The sequence below is a fragment of the Symphalangus syndactylus genome, chromosome 3 (assembly GCF_028878055.3).
Source record: "Symphalangus syndactylus isolate Jambi chromosome 3, NHGRI_mSymSyn1-v2.1_pri, whole genome shotgun sequence".
Classification (NCBI taxonomy): domain Eukaryota; kingdom Metazoa; phylum Chordata; class Mammalia; order Primates; family Hylobatidae; genus Symphalangus; species Symphalangus syndactylus.
This window is the reverse complement of record NC_072425.2, coordinates 51,525,994-51,542,764: the sequence shown is the minus strand read 5'-3', so window position 1 is coordinate 51,542,764 and position 16,771 is coordinate 51,525,994. Positions and strand designations below refer to the sequence as shown.

The 16,771-nt window shown below is 60.5% G+C and overlaps 1 protein-coding gene across 2 annotated transcripts; it reads right to left on the bottom strand.

Moving 5' to 3' along the window:
* Nucleotides 1-2,592: 2,592 nt before the first annotated feature.
* Nucleotides 2,593-16,087, bottom strand: NINJ1 (ninjurin 1). 2 transcript variants are annotated; one of them, XM_055271901.1, is made up of 4 exons: nt 15,928-16,087; nt 8,161-8,389; nt 6,656-6,819; nt 3,182-3,323 (listed from the first exon to the last, which is right to left on the bottom strand). In XM_055271901.1, exons 1-3 carry the CDS (start codon nt 16,000-16,002, stop codon nt 6,665-6,667), a joined length of 459 nt encoding a protein of 152 aa, XP_055127876.1. In that variant the 5' UTR covers nt 16,003-16,087; the 3' UTR covers nt 3,182-3,323; nt 6,656-6,664. The 2 variants fall into 2 exon arrangements, with proteins under 2 accessions (XP_055127875.1, XP_055127876.1); XM_055271900.2 differs by lacking the exon at nt 6,656-6,819 and having other exon boundaries at nt 2,593-3,323.
* Nucleotides 16,088-16,771: the final 684 nt, after the last annotated feature.

Here is a 16,771-nt window from a genome sequence, read left to right as displayed (position 1 = left end):
TCTATGCGACTGCCCCTACCTGCCCCCGCACCTCACTGCTTCCCCAACACCAGCCCAGCTCACAGGACTTGTGCACAGGCTTCCTTGCCCTCAAACCTTCTTCCCAGACTTCCACCTAGCCCCTCACCATCATCCCAGGTCACCTACTGACCTCCCTGCCCATCCCTCCTGAGCTCCCTGTGTGTCCCTCCATGTCCCCCCCACCACCCAACTTCGTGGGTGCATCTTGTTCACTTTCCAGGTCTCCTGTGAGAACAGAGCTGAATCCACGGGCAGGATTGGCTGGAGTGGATACATCAGGTCCCAGGACCCCATAGGTGCTGTCTTGGCTCTGAGCAGCTCCTGGGCCTGTTTTTTGTCTGTCCCTTGGCTGCTGTGACACGTGCACAGGGCCTAGCACATACAGGCAGGTGAGTGGGTTCTGCCCCAGACATTTACTGAGCACCTACTATATGCTGGACAGTGCTGAGGACACAGGCTGCAGATAGGTGGTGGCATCTGGTAGGAGAGCCAGGTCAGACAAAGGATCCTTAAGTAGGAGAAGCACAGACAGGGATGCAGGTGCCAAGCCCTGCCCCCAGCTCCAGCAGAGCCCCTTGGCCCTCAGGAGACCCAGCGGGCAAAACACTCATTCTCGGAGTGCCCGCCCTGGACTTGGGCTGGACTCAGACTCCAGTTCCAGGGGAGAGTCCACCTGGCCGCACTGTTTCTGGCAACATGGACAGTGACTCTATCCCAAGGCACCAAAGCATAAATTGCAATGGGGCCAAGACAGTGATCAGGGAGGGGTGGCATCAGACTGCTCAGGACAGTCTCTGGAGTAACCTTAGAGCTAAGCCGCGGCCAGCTGATGGGGGCCTGGAAGGATGCTCTTCAAGGGGCAGCAGCACAGGCTGAGGACTGAGATGGGAACCCCAGAAGTCAGGGTCAGAGCTGGTGGAGTGGTTGGTGAATAAGCCTGGGAGTTGGTGGGCGGGGAGGTTGGGGGTGGCCAGCATGGGCGTCTGAGTAGGGGAAGCCACCTGGGCATGGGGACCACAGGGGGTCAGGGTGCACACATCCAATTGGGGATTGCCCAGGGCCCAGCACAGTCATCTGGGTTCATGGTCCCGGTGAACTTCCTCTCCTGGCCACAGGAAGAGCTAAGATGTGTTGGCCAACATCCGGCTGCTGGTGTGTGAGGCCAGGCACACAGGGGTCCCACCCTCCTGCCTGGCTGCCAGCCAGTGCACACTGCAGGCCACGGCCAAATCAGGGACCAAGCGCTGGGCGGCATGCATCTGAGTCAGCCCTGGCCACGCAACCTGTGGCCAATGCTACATCACCTCCTCTCAGGAGCATACTTCGCACCCACCATATACCTTTGCAGCTTCCTTTTCAACTCAGCACATCTCGGAACTCATTCCCGTGTCAACTACTTTTCAAACCCTCTATGGGACAAACACAAAAGTGGAGACAGCAGTGCCACGAGCTCAGCTTCTCGGCATCCACGCGGTCACCTACTCAGTAGTTGCCGTTGTTTTCCCCCGGGAGTGCTTTAGAGCAGAGCCCAGTTAGACCCCTTCGCTCAGGAGTGCTTCTGCTTTCCATCACTTCAGCAATGGGGCTGTGCAGACCTGATGTCAGCCCAGACACAGGATTGCAGGGTGGGGGCCACTCATCCACCCGAGGAACCGGGAGCTGCAGCCACCCCAAGTCACGGGGCTCAGCCCAGATGGGGACAGAAGAAAAGTGATGAGGAAGTAAGTGGGGGCTTCGGTAGTGCTGGAGGCCTTGCCCCCTCCCCTGTGCCCCTGGAAGGCTGCTTGGAGGAGGAAAGGGCAGAGGCTGGCAGGAGATGCTCAGGTACCTCACCTGGAGGGGCCAGGTCGGGGGACCCACAGGGGGGACGCAGAGGCAGCTCAGGATGGAGGACGGGGCAAGCTGGCCCCACTCCCACCTAAAGCCACCAGATGCTCCGCATCCAGGGAGATGAGGGGCTGCGGCTGGGAAGGGCGGTGGGGAGAACAGAATGGGTAGTGGGGGGTTGGGGAAGGATGGGGGACCAAGGAGAAGAGAGTGAAGCGCCAGACACTGGCGGCCTGGGAGCCAGATTTCCACTGGGTGAGGGGTCCTGTGGGGCAGGTGGGCCCTGAGAGTTCAGGGCCTGGTCCCGGCATGGCTCCCAGCTCCCCTCTACCCAGAGAATGTCCCCACTGACCACAGGCATCACTGGACACCACTGCGGGGAAGCAGCAACTTCAAACTTGGTAGGGGAGCGACCCAGGGGTAGCACCTCAAGGCCTGTCCGCAGGCGGGCAGGAAACAGTGCTGGAAACATGCGAGGGGGAAAATGACACCGTTCCCCACCTGACCCTGCCCAGGTCAGAGGTCACTAGGGGCTGCTGATGTCAATGACCTCAGACTTCCACCTCTGTGCCTCCAAACCTCACCCCAGGAGATGTCGGAGCCAAAGAGCTCCCCAAGCCAAGATTCTGGAGAAGGCGGCCCTGGCCAGAACCGTGTGCTTCTGACACCCCTGCAGGGCAGCTGGAAAGGGGACAGGGAGGCCAAGGCTGGTCCAGCCCCGGGAACAGGGAGATGGCACATGGAGCCTGACAAAGAGCATGGGCTTTATTGGTCATTCATGATTAGAAAAGTGGGTGCTGGGACCCCCGTGGAGGGGGCTGGGCTCTGCCCGGTCACTGCTGGTGCAGGGCATATACAAGGTCTACGGCCCTCACAGGCCTGACTGGCTCCGTCTTGATGGCCACCAAACCCAGGCACTTAAGACCAGAGCCAGTGGCCATCAGCAGGGCCAAAGGCAGTTCTGGCTGTGCAGGGTCCCTGGGTTAGGAAGTGGATAGAGGCTGGGGTCACCAGGGCAACCCGGACAGGGCCCACGGGAGGTGGGGACGCTGGTGCTTTGGGAGAAAGAGAGATATCTCCTTGTCCTTCTGGAATGTCCTGAGACAGAGGCTGGCCCTGGTCCCTCATCCAGCCCATCCACGGACCTGCTGTGTGTCCTTGAGTGGGTTGAGACCCTTCTCTGGGCACAGGTCTCTGCGGCTGTCCAGTTCTCACCCTCTGGGCTATTGTGGCCAGCCCCCATGTGCCAGGAGGGAGCTGCCTCCTGGGAACAGCTGCTGAGAGACAAGAGTGGCCTCCTGCATGGTGCTTGGCCACAGTCAGAGCAAGGGCTGGTCTGGGGACATGGTGCAGATGAGGCCAGCCTGGGCTCTGGCAGTCTGGGGAGTGCCATGTGCAGGGAGGTGGACACCTCACAGGTATGGCGACTCCTGGGGTCGGGCAGCTGAGTTGCAAGGCAGGCAGCATCCAGGGTCCTGGAAAGGAGACAGAGGAGAGGCTCTGAGCCTGGAAGGAGGGAGAGGAGAGGGTCTGAGCCCGGGAGGAGGGAGAGGAGAGGGTCTGAGCCCAGAAGGAGGGAGAGGAGAGGGTCTGAGCCCGGAAGGAGGGAGAGGAGAGGGTCTGAGCCCGGAAGGAGGGAGAGGAGAGGGTCTGAGCCCGGAAGGAGGGAGAGGAGAGGGTCTGAGCCCGGAAGGAGGGACAGGAGAGGGTCTGAGCCCGGAAGGAGGGAGAGGAGAGGGTCTGAGCCCGGAAGGAGGGACAGGAGAGGGTCTGAGCCCGGGAGGAGGGAGAGGAGAGGGTCTGAGCCCGGAAGGAGGGAGAGGAGAGGCTCTGAGCCCGGGAGGAGGGAGAGGAGAGGGTCTGAGCCCGGGAGGAGGGACAGGAGAGGGTCTGAGCCCGGGAGGAGGGAGGAGAGGCTCTGAGCCCGGGAGGAGGGAGAGGAGAGGCTCTGAGCCCGGGAGGAGGGAGAGGAGAGGGTCTGAGCCCGGGAGGAGGGAGAGGAGAGGGTCTGAGCCCGGGAGGAGGGAGAGGAGAGGCTCTGAGCCCGGGAGGAGGGAGAGGAGAGGCTCTGAGCCCGGGAGGAGGGAGAGGAGAGGGTCTGAGCCCGGGAGGAGGGAGAGGAGAGGGTCTGAGCCCGGGAGGAGGGAGAGGAGAGGGTCTGAGCCCGGGAGGAGGGAGAGGAGAGGGTCTGAGCCCGGGAGGAGGGAGAGGAGAGGGTCTGAGCCCGGGAGGAGGGAGAGGAGAGGGTCTGAGCCCGGGAGGAGGGAGAGGAGAGGCTCTGAGCCCGGGAGGAGGGAGAGGAGAGGCTCTGAGCCCGGGAGGAGGGAGAGGAGAGGCTCTGAGCCCGGGAGGAGGGAGAGGAGAGGGTCTGAGCCCGGGAGGAGGGAGAGGAGAGGCTCTGAGCCAGGCTGTGACAAGCCCCGAGTGTCGGGGCCATTTGCACACCTGGACTCAGGAAGGAGAAGAGCCTGATTCTGACATGAGAGGTGTCAAAGTACTCCATGCCTCAGTTTCCCCTCTGAAAATGGAATGAATATGGTATGGCTGGGTTACTGCCAGGATTTAAAGGCCTGGCCCAGCATGGGGGGCTTGGGTTGGGTAGCTGTGACCACAGCCACCCACGAAACCTGAGACCTCTCTGGCTGCTCCAAGCAGGACGCACAGCAGCTTTGGCCTCCCAGCCTCTGAGGACAGCCTTAAGGTCCACTGCTGGGTCCCCACGTGGCCCACAGGCCCAGCACCCTCTTCCTGGCAGGCAGATAACCTATGCTTGGGAGAGTTAGGGACTACATTCAGCACACACAGCAGGTGATTAATAAATGGCCTGGACACATGCCCAAGCCAGGGAGCAGCTGACATCTAGGTGTTCTGGAAGAGGACAACTTAACTACAAACTGAAGGCAGCATCTGGACAGTGACTCGGACCCCACGTGGGGGCGCCCAGATCCGGGCCCTTTCAGAAGGGTGACTTCAGGCTCCATGGCCAGGACATTGGGGGCTGGCGTGATCCCACTGGGGGAATGGCCATGGGTGTGGTAGGGGAGCTTGAGAGGCCATGGGCCACTACGAGCAGCGGTCATTCCTAGTTGGCCCCTGTGTGGGGAGGGGCGAGGCCGGGTGGATGCAGGGTGCTCCCAACCCAGCTGCTGGCCCCAGTGCCCCACCTCATCCTCACTATGCCCTCTTGGGGAATTTTTTTTTTTTTTTCCGGAGACGGAGTCTCACACTGTTGCCTGGGCTGGAGTGCAATGGCGTGATCTCAGTTCACTGCAACCTCCACCTCCCAGGTTCAAGCAATTCTCTTGCCTCACCCTCCTGAGTAGCTGGGATTACAGGCATGCGCCATCACGCCTGGCTAATTTTGTATTTTTAACAGAGACGGGGTTTCTCCATGTTGGTCAGGCTGGTCTCAAGCTCCCGACCTCGGGTGATCCGCTTGCCTCAGCCTCCCAAAGTGCTGGGATTACAGGCATAAGCCACCGCGCCTGGCCTGGGGAAATTTTTATATATCCTTGATACACAGGCACTCTGCCCCAAGAGCACTGCTCCTGTCTACTCTGCCGTGGGCCACCACTGGTGGAGAGATGGCCACCTGCCAGGAGTGCCCACCACTGCCTTAGCAACTCACCTCCACCTCTGCTACAAACCGGAGGGGTGACCCCTAGGCCCGAGGTCGCGGGGACTGTGGTGTGTGGCCCTGGCCTGGCTGCATGGACTGTAGTGTGTGTACCATGTGGCCCTGGCCATGGCTGCATCCCAGGCCTTCCTGTGGATCCTGCTCCCAGGCTGTGTCACTGGGCAGACGCTCACCCTCTCCGAGCAAGGACACAGGGAGAGGCTGTGTGTGGTGTGGGAAGTCTTCCTACACTGGGTGCCTCGTCCTGTGGGGACCGCCTCAGTCTGCATCCTGCACACAGCCAGGGTCCAGCCTAAGGCAGGCAGCTAACAGACTCTGCGAGGCCCGGCAAGGGGCAGACTTGAAGAGTCACAGGGGCTCCACGTGACAAGATCCTGAATCCCACTGTCCCGGTCAGAGTGGCACAGTGAGGTGGGCATGTCAGGCCGGCAGTCATACCAAGGTCCCTTTTTCTCAGATGAGGGCTGGGAGGAAGCTTCACCTGCTAAGTGGAGCTGATAAGGGGTGCAGAGCCCCTGACTTATCAAGAGAAGCCAGAAACCTTTGGGTTTTGGGTGTTTTTTGAGACAGAGTCTCACTCTGTCACTCAGGCTGGAGTGCAGCAGTACGATCTTAGCTCACTGCAACCTCTGCCTCCTGGGTTCAAGCGATTCTCCTGCCTCAGCCTCCTGAGTAGCTGGGACTACAGGGATGTGGCACCATGCCTGGCTACTTTTTGTATTTTTAGTAGAGACGGGGTTTCACCCTGTTGGCGAGGCTGGTCTCGAACTCCTGACCTCAAGTGATCTGCCCGCCTCAGCCTCCCAAAGTGCTGGGATTACAGGCATGAGCCACTGCGCCTGACCCAGAAATCTTTTTTTTTTTTTTCGGACAGACATTCTGAATGTATAGAAATCTTATGTTTAAGTGAGTTCTCCAGGATGTTCAAATGGTGGCTCCTACACACATTCCGTCTAAACACTGTGACCACAGGACCCCAGGTGGCCAGCACCAGTGGCAGGGCTGGCCTCAAGGCAGTGGCCAGGCATTGGCCTTGTAGGTGTGGACGAGGATGCCCATGGCCTAGGAAGGTGTCCAAGGCTGGCCGGCCAGGGACTCGCCACACTGCAAGAGCCTCCGACAGCGAGCAACCCCAGGACTGCAGGCCTCGCGCCCCATCTCCCAGCTCACCTGGGTGCCCTACTGCTGGGGTGCCATGTCCATCAAGGGCTTCTGGACCCCGAAGGCCGTGATGAAGATGTTGACTACCACGATGATGAACACCAGGCCTGTGGCCAGGTTGTTGAGGAAGTCCAGCTTGGCGTGCTTGGCCGGGTTGTTAAGGTCGTACTTGACTGTGGGCGAGAGAGGAGTGGATGGTGCCAAGCGCAGCCCAGGCGCAGCGCCCCAGCCTGGGACAGTGGAAGGGGACCCACCCCAGTGGTCAAGCTGTCCTGGGACATTACAGGGCTCTCAGTTGCATTTAGGATGAGTTTTGTCGCCCAGAGAAAAATACATCTGTTTTGCTGAAACACTGACAACAGCGCCCCTGGCTTGGGCAACCCCACAGTCTATGACCCCACCTTCTGTAGCCCCCACACTTTCCTTATAGGAATTGAAGCTATGGACGTCAACCAAAGGCCAGGTTTGGGCAAATGCACTGAGCCCTTTGCGTGCCTTAATCTAGTGATTCCTGCCACAAACTGCAGTTCTATTATGATTCCTGTTTTATAAGTGAGGCCCGGGAGGTTCAGCCACTTGCCCAAGGTTACGCAGCCATGAGGAGGACCCTGGGCCCAGGAGGTGAGGACTGGCATGGCTGAGGCCATCTCATGGCATGGGTCAACAATAACCCAGTGAAATGCCTGCCCTAATGCCCACAGGCCAGGCCCTGACCCCACTCTGTGCTCTTTCAAAGTGCAGGGTGGGGCCAGGCACGGTGGTTCATACCCGTAATCCCAGCACTTTGGGAGGCCAAGACAGGAGGATTATGTGAGCCCAGGAGTTTGAGACCAGCCTGGGCAGCATAGCAAGACCCTGTGTCTACCAAAAATAAAAAAATTAGCCGGCATGATGGCATATAGCTGTGGTCCAGGCTACCTGGGAGGCTGAGGCAGAAGGCTCACTTGAGTCTGGGAAGTTGAGACTGCAGTGAGCTGTGATCAAGACACAGCAAGACCCAGTTTCAAAAACAAAACAAAACAAGGCCGAGTGCGGTGTCTCACGCCTGTAATCCCAGTATTTTGGGAGACTGAAGCCGTTGGATCACTTGAGCTCAAAAATTCGACCGGGCAACATGGCGTAACCTCATCTCTAAAAAAAATACAAAAATTAGCCCGGCATGGTGGTGAACGCCTGTAATCCCAGTTACTTTGGGGGCTGAGGTGGGAGGATTGCTTGAGCCCAGGAGATGGAGTTTGCAGTGAGCTGAGACTGCGCCACTGCATTCCAGCCTGGGTGACAGAGGGGGACCTTGTTTCAAAAAAAAAACAAAACAAAACAAAAACCAAAGTGCAGGGCGAGGGGCGGGGGGGTGGGTGCCACTTCCTGGACTGCATGTCTGGGTGATGAGGGCCAGGAACTCAGCAGCTCCTTGAGGGCCAAGTGTGCAAGGTGGTGGGCACCTGTCCCAGGGGATGCGAACAGATGCCAGCAAGGTGAGCAGGTGGCCCGGCTGACCCCACCCGGGGACCTACCGAGGAAGATAAGCAGCACCCCCACGCCGATCTGCAGCGCAAGGGAGATGGAGATGAGGACCACCAGGGGCACATAGAAGGCGAAGCTGGGGCCCTGTTCCACAACAGCCTTCAGCTGGGACGCGTTGGCCATCAGCAGTGCGATGTCCAGCATGCTCTCAGCTGCGCTCTTCTTGTTGGCGTAATGGTTCACGTTGATGGGCCCGTGCCTCCAGCCCCAGCGGGCCGGCTGCAGGGAAGGGGATGGTTAGCAAGGCGGGTGGGGGAGGGGGCAAGGGCTGTGCCCGAGTTGGGCTCTGGGGGTCACTGGGCCCTGCAGGTGAAGGCTTCCCTTGCCCCCACCCGGTAAGTGCTCAGACAGAAGTGCTTATTACCCTAAGCAGAGGCTGAGAGAATGTGCTCAGCCTTTATAAAACCTCCCCTAGGAATACAGTCCCGGAGAGAAAGGAAACGACATAGCAACCTCAGCACACGCACTCTGATTTTCCACTGGAAAGCATTGCAGGATCCTCCCCCTCCTGCCGTAGGCGGGGCTGCTCCTCCCTGCCTGCCCCTACCCATCTGTGCCTCCCGGCCTCCTCTCCCCCTCCCCTCAGAGTCTGAGCTCCTGATGCCGGGAAAGGAAGTGACGTCTGGGCGGACAGATCTGTGCACACTGGCCCAGGCAAGAAACAAATCTTCCTGGGCTGGACCTAAGAGCTGAGATCGCCCCTGCCACCTCCCAACCTCCCAGCCTTGGGGCCCGACAGGCCACTCAGCCTCCAGACCTCAGCACAGACCTTGCAGAACTATCCGGCCATTAGCAGCAAGCCTTCACTGAGGTGGGCCACCCAGAGCCCGGCCCCCACACAGCAGACGCTCAATAGATGCCTCAGCATACGACATACAGTGGAGCTTAGCTTCCGCATTACTTCTCAGAGTAATAAAATGGGAATGCGAGTTCTGGTGGAATCCTCTTTGCCTTAGGGGCCCATCTGGTCAGGGCCCCGTGCAGTTCTCTCAAAGCCCCCAGTGCCTTTCCCTGGTACCAGACACTCTCAAGCTCCAAGGCCCCACACAGAGGCCACTGCTTCCAGGAAGCCTCCCAGGACTTCCCCTGGCAGGACATGGCCCTCTCTCCTGCCACAGGAAGGTCCTCTCTAGGGCTGGCCCTTCATTCCAAGGCAGCCCTAAGTACCAAACTTCCTCTTTCTCTGGAGCAAGAGTCTGTCCCTCTCAAGCTGCCCTGGTGGGGCCCCTCTTCAGCCACTCAGAACAAACCTGCCAGCCCCTTGGCCTGGCCCTTTGTCCACAGGCGCCCCTGAGCTGCCAGGCCCTAGACCACAGCCTCCCAGGACTGGTCACCTGTTTGGAGGCAGCTGTGAGAACCCACTGCTGGCAGCCAACCTCCTGGGGCCCTCTCTGGGAGATCCTGTTTCCAGACTCATGAAAGATGCAGGCCGGGAGGCCGGGGTGCCGCAGGGCCACAGGGAGGGGCGGACACTGGTATCCATCCAGGCCTCGACTTTCTGCAGGCTGGAAACATGCACAATGAAAAATACACAAGGCAGCCAATACAGAACCAGCAGAGGGCAGGGGCCTTGCTTTCATGCTGCGTGTTTTTCAGTTTCATCTAAAATTATGTACCCAGGAGGAAGAGAGAGTGGGCGTCAGGGGACACCGGCGGGCTCCGCTGCTTACACCTGGGCCTGGGAATTCCAACAATCTGCCTTCAGCATCAGCTGCTCTGTAAGTAGCAAGTTCACGTGGACACATGTGCGCGCAGGGACAGCCGCCTTTACCTGGGCCACCCAGCAGCCCTGTCCCTGGGGCGCTGGTGTGCTCTCGGGTCACTCCATGCATACCCCCAAGCCACTATGGGGTGTCTACTTTGCCTCTCCCACCCTGGGCCTGACACTGCACTCCCTGGGATTCCCCCAGGCCCCAGCACAGCCAGGGCACTCACCAAGTGAGAAGCTGTGTTCCTCTCCCATTCTACAGATCAGCAGATTGCAGCTCAGAGGAGGTTTGCCCAGAGCCATCTCCCAGGACTATGTGTCCCTGTCCCACCATTGTCTACTTAGGGGCTTCCTCCCAGGCTGCCCAAGGTCTGGGTGAGGACAGCCCGGATGTAAGGGCCTGTGCCTGGCACTGAGGTCGTCTCCAGCTCTGCTCTTGCAAAGCCGCCCAGTGGGCCACACCCCATCACATGTGTGCTCCGCGAGGTGCAGTGTCTCAGGGGCTGCTGGCCACAGTGGGCATGTACTCCTCAGTTTCACAAACCTCAAGTGCCAAAGTGCCTTCCTTCAAGGCCACCCTTATGCTCATCCGGGTCTCCATCCCAGGACTTGGTGCTGGGAGAAGGCCAAGTGCAGACCCTGTGAGGATTTCCACCTTCCGGGGGCATCTACACATGTATGTGCATGTTCCTAGTCACAAAGACACAGAAACACACATCCCCCAGAAAGACACACATAGACATGTGAGACACACGTGCACACAATACAGCACACACAAATACACATGCACATACATACACAAACTACACGCACACGTACATAAACAGACACACATGCCCAGGCTAACTGTGTTGGCCTCTGGGCAGGAGGAAGAATTCCCTTTTTTTCTGAGCTCTGCAGAACCATTTAAATATTTCACAGCCATGCGGTCACGAGGAACACTCGGATCCATTAAAAAGCACCATCCGCGCAGAGCCTCCAGCTCCCCAAGCCTCAGCTCTCAGCACCCCCAGCCACGAGGAGCCTGTGCCCCTGCTGTCCTCATGCCCACTTAAGGTGGGTAAACTGAGGCCCAGCAAAGGCGGTTCCTTACCCAAAGCCACATAGCAAGTGAGGGCTTGGCTAGGATTTGAACCCAGGACCTGGGGCTCAGAAGCTCTGGTAGCTGATGCCATTGTCCCCTTAGGGGCTGAACTCTCAGTGGCTCCCTGCTTCAGGCTCCAGCTGTGTAACTTTAGGACAACTAGCCCGACTTTGTGCCTCAGTCTCCCATGTGTACCATGAGGCTGTGGAGCAGATGCCCCAGGATGGCCTCTGAGCCCCGAGTGGCCAGCAAATGCCCTGACCATGCACCCCTGCTGGTGAAGGGCACTTCCAGCCCATCTGGCCATCTGCTTCCTGTTCAACCTGCAGCTAGGGAAGCTTCTGCATGCAGGTCAAGCCCTGGCTCACCACAGCCCAGCCCGTGGCCCTGACGCAAAGCTCCCCCTCCGCTGGCCTCAGTCTCCCCCTCCGTATATCTAGGGTTGCACCTGGGAAACTCCCGCTCACCAAGGGAGAGGCTGTGTTCCTCTCCCATTCTACAGACCAACAGATTGCAGCTTGGAGGAGGTTTTCCCAGAGCCACCTCCAAGGACTGTGTGTCCCAAAGCATAGGGCTGCCCCAGGATACAGCATAGCTGGCAACCACCCCAGGCAGCAGGCCACATTGGGAGTGTCATGTGGAGGGGAGGGCAGCAGGGTCGGTCTGCTTCCCTGTCCCTAACCTCGGTGCTCCGGGCCTTGGAGCCCTGGAGCTGGCCACCGCACAGGAGGGTCCCAGGGAGGACGATCCCACACTCCCCCAGTCCTGGGCACTTGCCTCTATCTTGGGATGGGCCTTAGGGTGGCCGGGGGACCCAGCTACCACAGGTGAGGGAGCCCTGTGGTCCTGACCAGCCAGCAGGAGCTGCCAGGAGCTAAGCCCTGCCGAGACCAGTGCCCATGGCTTGGGCAGGGCAGGGAATAAACACCCTGGTTAATATATTCCCAGGGCCAATGGGACTTCCGCAGAACCTCAGCAGCACCCGGGGCCTGGGGCCAGGCCAGATATTTTTCCTCTGAAAGCTAGGAAGGAGGCTTGGTGAGGAGGTCAGCTCTGTGTAGGGGCGTGGCTGGCTCCTCGTGCAACCTTCTGTGGACGGTCGGCCTCCCCACTGCAGGCTGCACGTGTTGGGGCTGGGCCACACGGTTGGTCCTAGGGCCACTTCAGTGAGCATCCTCAGCTCAGGCAGGAGGGGCTGGCACAGAAGTGGGATATGAACCGGGCTTGCTGCATCCACGGGCCTGGCTCTGGCCATGGCATAATGGGTGCTCCGGCTCACCCAGAGCTTAGATGGGTGGAGACAGGGTCGGGGGCTGTGGGCCCACAAATGTGGTGATGCATATCAGCTGCCCTTTCCAAGGGCCTGTGACGAACAGGGCTGGAAGCTGCCATAGCACCTCCTTTACCTCCCCAGTCCTGCCTCAACACTGACCACTCTATGCCTCAGTTTCCTTATCTGTAAAATGGGTAGACAAGGATGTGGAAGGGACTGAATGGGGTGGTCTCAGATGCCCCATGGCTGGTGGAGCGCATGGCAGTGGGTGGCAGGGCTGTTCTTCCTTGATGCCTGGCTCTCACTGATTTGAAAGACTCTGCCTCCCCGACCAACTCCACTGACTCAAAAGCAGCTGAACAGGCTCACAAAACAGTCACATGGCAAAGAAAGGACAGCCTGGGGCACAGGTTCTCCTGTGCTGAGCAGGACCCAGGGGGACAACAGGGACGAGGTGCCTGCCCTGGGTGCCTGGGGGGTCCCCGTCTAGACCTTGGCTGCTCGAAGTCTGTCCTGCTCACTGGCCCTAACCCTTGGACTCAGCAGGCATTGGCAGATGGTGGGGCAACCTGAAAATCAGGCACCCCTCTTCTCCCCCACCATGTGCTTGGACCTGCCTGGGGCCTCCGGCATCCCTTGTCTGACCCACCAGTGTGGGCATGAGCTGCTGTGCCCATTCCCCAGATGCCACACAGACAGGCAGGGCCTGGCACTGGAGCCCTGCACCGTCTCCTACCGGCCAGCCCAGGAAGCAGGCCCTGAGAGGGTCTCCCAGCTCCATGTCTGTGTTCCTGGCAGGAAACCCCAGCAAGACAGCAGGAAATGCTGGGAGGCGGGGTTCCCACCGCAGCTGTGCCAGGCAGACCCACTTCCCGCAGACTCAGCACTGGCCAGGAGTGGCCCTGAGACCATGTTAGGGTTGCCTTTTAGAACTTGGCCCAGACCCTGCCGGCCTCAGGATCTGCCAGGAAAGCAGAAATGAGGAAATGAGCAAACCTCCTCCTGGGCAGCTGAGGCCATGCACAGCCCAGATGGCAGGTGTACAGGGCACAGCTACCTACCTCCAAGGACCATGCCTCTCGGCCCAGATGTGGCCCCAGGAACCTTCAACCTGCAGGCTGTGAGGGGCAGGAGGGTGTGGCTGGCACCAGATGGCCGTGTCCCAACCCCATCCCCACTACCTCCCTGCCTTGAGACACCCTGGGGATAACAGATTCAGGCCATTTTCACATTAAAATTGTTGTTTACTATTCCTTCTGCTGACAGCCACAAGTGAGCTGACTCAATCCCTGGTCACTGATGGAGGCCCTCACATGAAGGGCCACAGGGGCGCAGGGCACACGGAGTGGGGGAGACCTGAGAGCTTCCCACAGCCGTGGCCCAACAGAGCCCACGCAGGCCGGACTTCCACATGTGGCTCCTCCCTGAGCCTCAGCCACCCTGGGAGGTGAGCAGTTGTGCCCCATTTTACAGAAAAGGAAACTGAGACTCTCCTTGGGCCCCACACTGGGCAAAGTGCTGCCCTCTCCAAACCACTGCCAGGGGTCACCAGTGGGAGAGGGTCTCCATGGCAGGCAGAAGGATGAGGGCGCTGAGTGCTGGCCTGGCTCTAAGCACTTCATATACATCAGCCACTGAGTCCTCACCACCCTCTGCGGCAGGCACCGCGATCACACCCATTTCACAGATGAGAAACTGAGGCACAGAGTGCTGACATGATGTGCCCAAGAAACGGAGAAGCAAGGTCTTGAGGGTGGAAAGAGGAACGGGTGTGTTGGGTGGTCCTGGGCCCCCAGGCTGGGTGAGTAGAGCGGCCCTCGAAGTTTTCTACCCCTCAAGGGGAAATGTGCTCATCCTCACACTGGCTCATAGCCTTTCCACAGCTCCCTGGACACCAGACCATGATCAGGCCTGCAAGGCCCCTCCCATCGGCCTGGCTTCCTATCCCCCCACCTCCTACCCGGCCCTCATATGCTCTGTGGTCCAGCCTCTGAGCCTTTGCTCCCCCCGTTCCCTCTGCCTAGATGCCCTTCCACACATCTCAGAGAGCCAGATCTGCCCACCCGCCTTCCCCGTCCTCGAGGGCTCAGTGCCAATGTCCCCACCTCCACAGAAAGCCTTCCCTGACCACCATGCCCACCCCCCACAATGGGCTCCCAGCTCCTAGGGAACCCCATGCTTTGCCCTCGCCTCTCCTGCCCTGTCTGGGCCGGGCTGCTCTCCAACCACGGCTTGGTGGGGCGGGGCTGTGTCTCCCTCCCTCCGGTGCCCAGAGCCAAGACAGTGATCCGGGAACAAATCCAACCCAATCTCCTCTGGGCCTGAGATGCACCCATCTCAGGAGGCACAGCCTATCCTGCCGCCCGCAGAGGTGAGCAGAGACTGCTCTGAGTGGAGGGCATTGCCCGGGCAAGGTCAAGGGTGGGGGAGGAGCAGTATCCCTCCCTTTCCAAGGCGCTTCCTAGCCACTGCCCTGTTTATTAGCTGACTTGCTTTCTCCACTTCCCTGAAGGCAGGAGGGACCCTCTGTTCTCGCTTTATAAGACCATGTCTAAAAGGCCCAGCGAGGTGTGGTAGCTTCCCAAGGACACACAGAGGAGGAGCCCCCTGCCTATTGCGCCAAAGTGCTCACACACTGGGGCAGGGCCAGGTCGCTGGGGTCCCGCACACCGGTCAAGTCCTGCAGTGCAACAGCTCCTCTCTAACCTAGGGACAAGTGTCCATGCAGCCCCAGGGCCATCCTATCCCGTGGCTCATGGGGCCCCACCTCCCCGAACATTGCCTGTCCCCACAGCACCGGCCTAGGACTGTTCACCAGCGAGTGGGCTGAGTGTCTTTGCCCCAGTCTGGTCCACGCCATGGAGAGAGACCTGGAAAAACCCAACAGGCTGCTGTTCCCTGCCCCCCATCCCTGAGGGGGTTAGAAAAGGAAAGAATGTTCAAAGTAAACAAGTCACCAGAGGGCCATGCCAGGACTTTGCAACAAACACAAGGTGCTTAGTAAGTGCTGAGTCCTGGGATGAAGAATTCTGAAGCGGGACCACTACCAGGGCCTGCCCCCTGCCCACAGCTCTCCCAGGCCGGGCAGGGCAAGCTCTGGAGGGCCTGTGGGGGCATACACTGAAGGCTGTGTGACGTTTCTATTTCTCAAGGCAGGTGAGTGGAATAGGGACCACCGCGGGCCCCAAGTTCCCTCATCAAGGCACGCATCAGATTGTGTGGTCAGCGTGGGGTGACGTAACTGTCTGCATGCGCTGGTCTGGAGCCCGGAGGCTGTGACTCCCCTCCGCCCGCCCCCGGGCAAAGTGCGCGGAGGAGCCGGCACGGCGAGGCTGAAGTTAGAGAGACCCGCGCGAGAGTTGGGGGAGGTCGGGAAAGCCGGGCGCCGGCAGTCCTTAAACCGAGGAGCTGCGCCCAGGCCCCCTCCGCTGCGCAGCCAAGCGCGGGCGCTGCTTAGTGGGGCTGGGGACGCCAGCCCGCCCTGCGCCCCCGCGCCCCCACGTTCCGCCCACTTCCCGGGGGTGGCTGGAGCTCCCGGGAGCATCGTTCTGACCCTGATGGGGCGGGAGGGACTTGACCTGGAACGGGACGTCCCCCACCACTGTGCAGTGCGGACGCGGCGCGCACTCCGCCGGGCGCCCCGAAAGGACAGGGCCCGGCAAGATCACGTAGCGGTGAGGGGAAGGTCTTACCAAGGCGTCTGGGGAGCCGGGTGTGCCCGGCGGCAGGCCGCCGTTGAGCTCGTACTCCTCGGTCCCCGAGTCCATGGTGCGGCCGCGCAGGCCGCCAGAATCCGGGCCTGAGCGCGCCCGAGCCTCCGCCGCAGGCTCCAGCTGCGCGCCCGCCCCGCCCCCGGCCCGCCCCCGGCCCGCCCCGCCCCCGGCCCGCCCCCGGCCCGCCCCGCCCCCGGCCCGCCCCCGGCCCGCCCCGCGGCTAGTGGCTGCCCCAGACTCCGCCTCCACCCGGGGCGGGCCTGGGGCCTGGAGGCCGTACGCTGAGAGCGCGCAGTTTGGGGCGACCTCAGTCTCTCGGGCCTGAGACGCTCCCGCGGAGCCCCACAAGGGAGGGGGCGCGACGCCGATGGCCCCAGAGGACCCTGCGCTGCGTCTTGCTCTGAACCTCCGTCGCGGACACTTTTAATCCACAAAATGAGGCCAAGAACAGACCTTTCCCTGGCCACCAGGCAAACTGCATGAAAGCGAGCGGGCGTTGCCGCTGGCGCCCACGTTGGGTTTTTCCCAGGCAGTGTTCGCCCTGGGAACCGCAGATCGCTCCAGCACAGCGCCTGCTGCGCCACTAGTAACAGCGTCAGAGAGTCCGGGGTTCCCCTGACTGCGGGCCACGCTGGCACGGGGCTTCCCACTCCCTGACCCTAGGTTTTCCTGCCTGGGAAATGGGGATTATGAGGGCACAGACTCCTGGAGGGGCGGCGGGAGGCACAAAGGGGATGAACGTGCACTGACTCATGGGCCCATCTGTGCCACCTGTGGCAGGGGGTGGGCTGGGGACAGCACAGTGCCCAGAGCCCTGGCCAGA

What these genes read in the sequence shown, in the direction of transcription:
- NINJ1 (XM_055271900.2), bottom strand. Translation starts at nt 16,002, where the DNA reads ATGGACTCGGGGACCGAGGAGTACGAGCTCAACGGCGGCCTGCCGCCG. An exon ending in CCGGCTCCCCAGACGCCTTG is followed by an intron (nt 8,390 to 15,927) that starts GTAAGACCTTCC and finishes CCTTCCCTGCAG; the next exon opens with CCGGCCCGCTGGGGCTGGAG. An exon ending in GGTGCTGCTTATCTTCCTCG is followed by an intron (nt 3,324 to 8,160) that starts GTAGGTCCCCGG and finishes TCTCCTTTCCAG; the next exon opens with GACCCTGGATGCTGCCTGCC.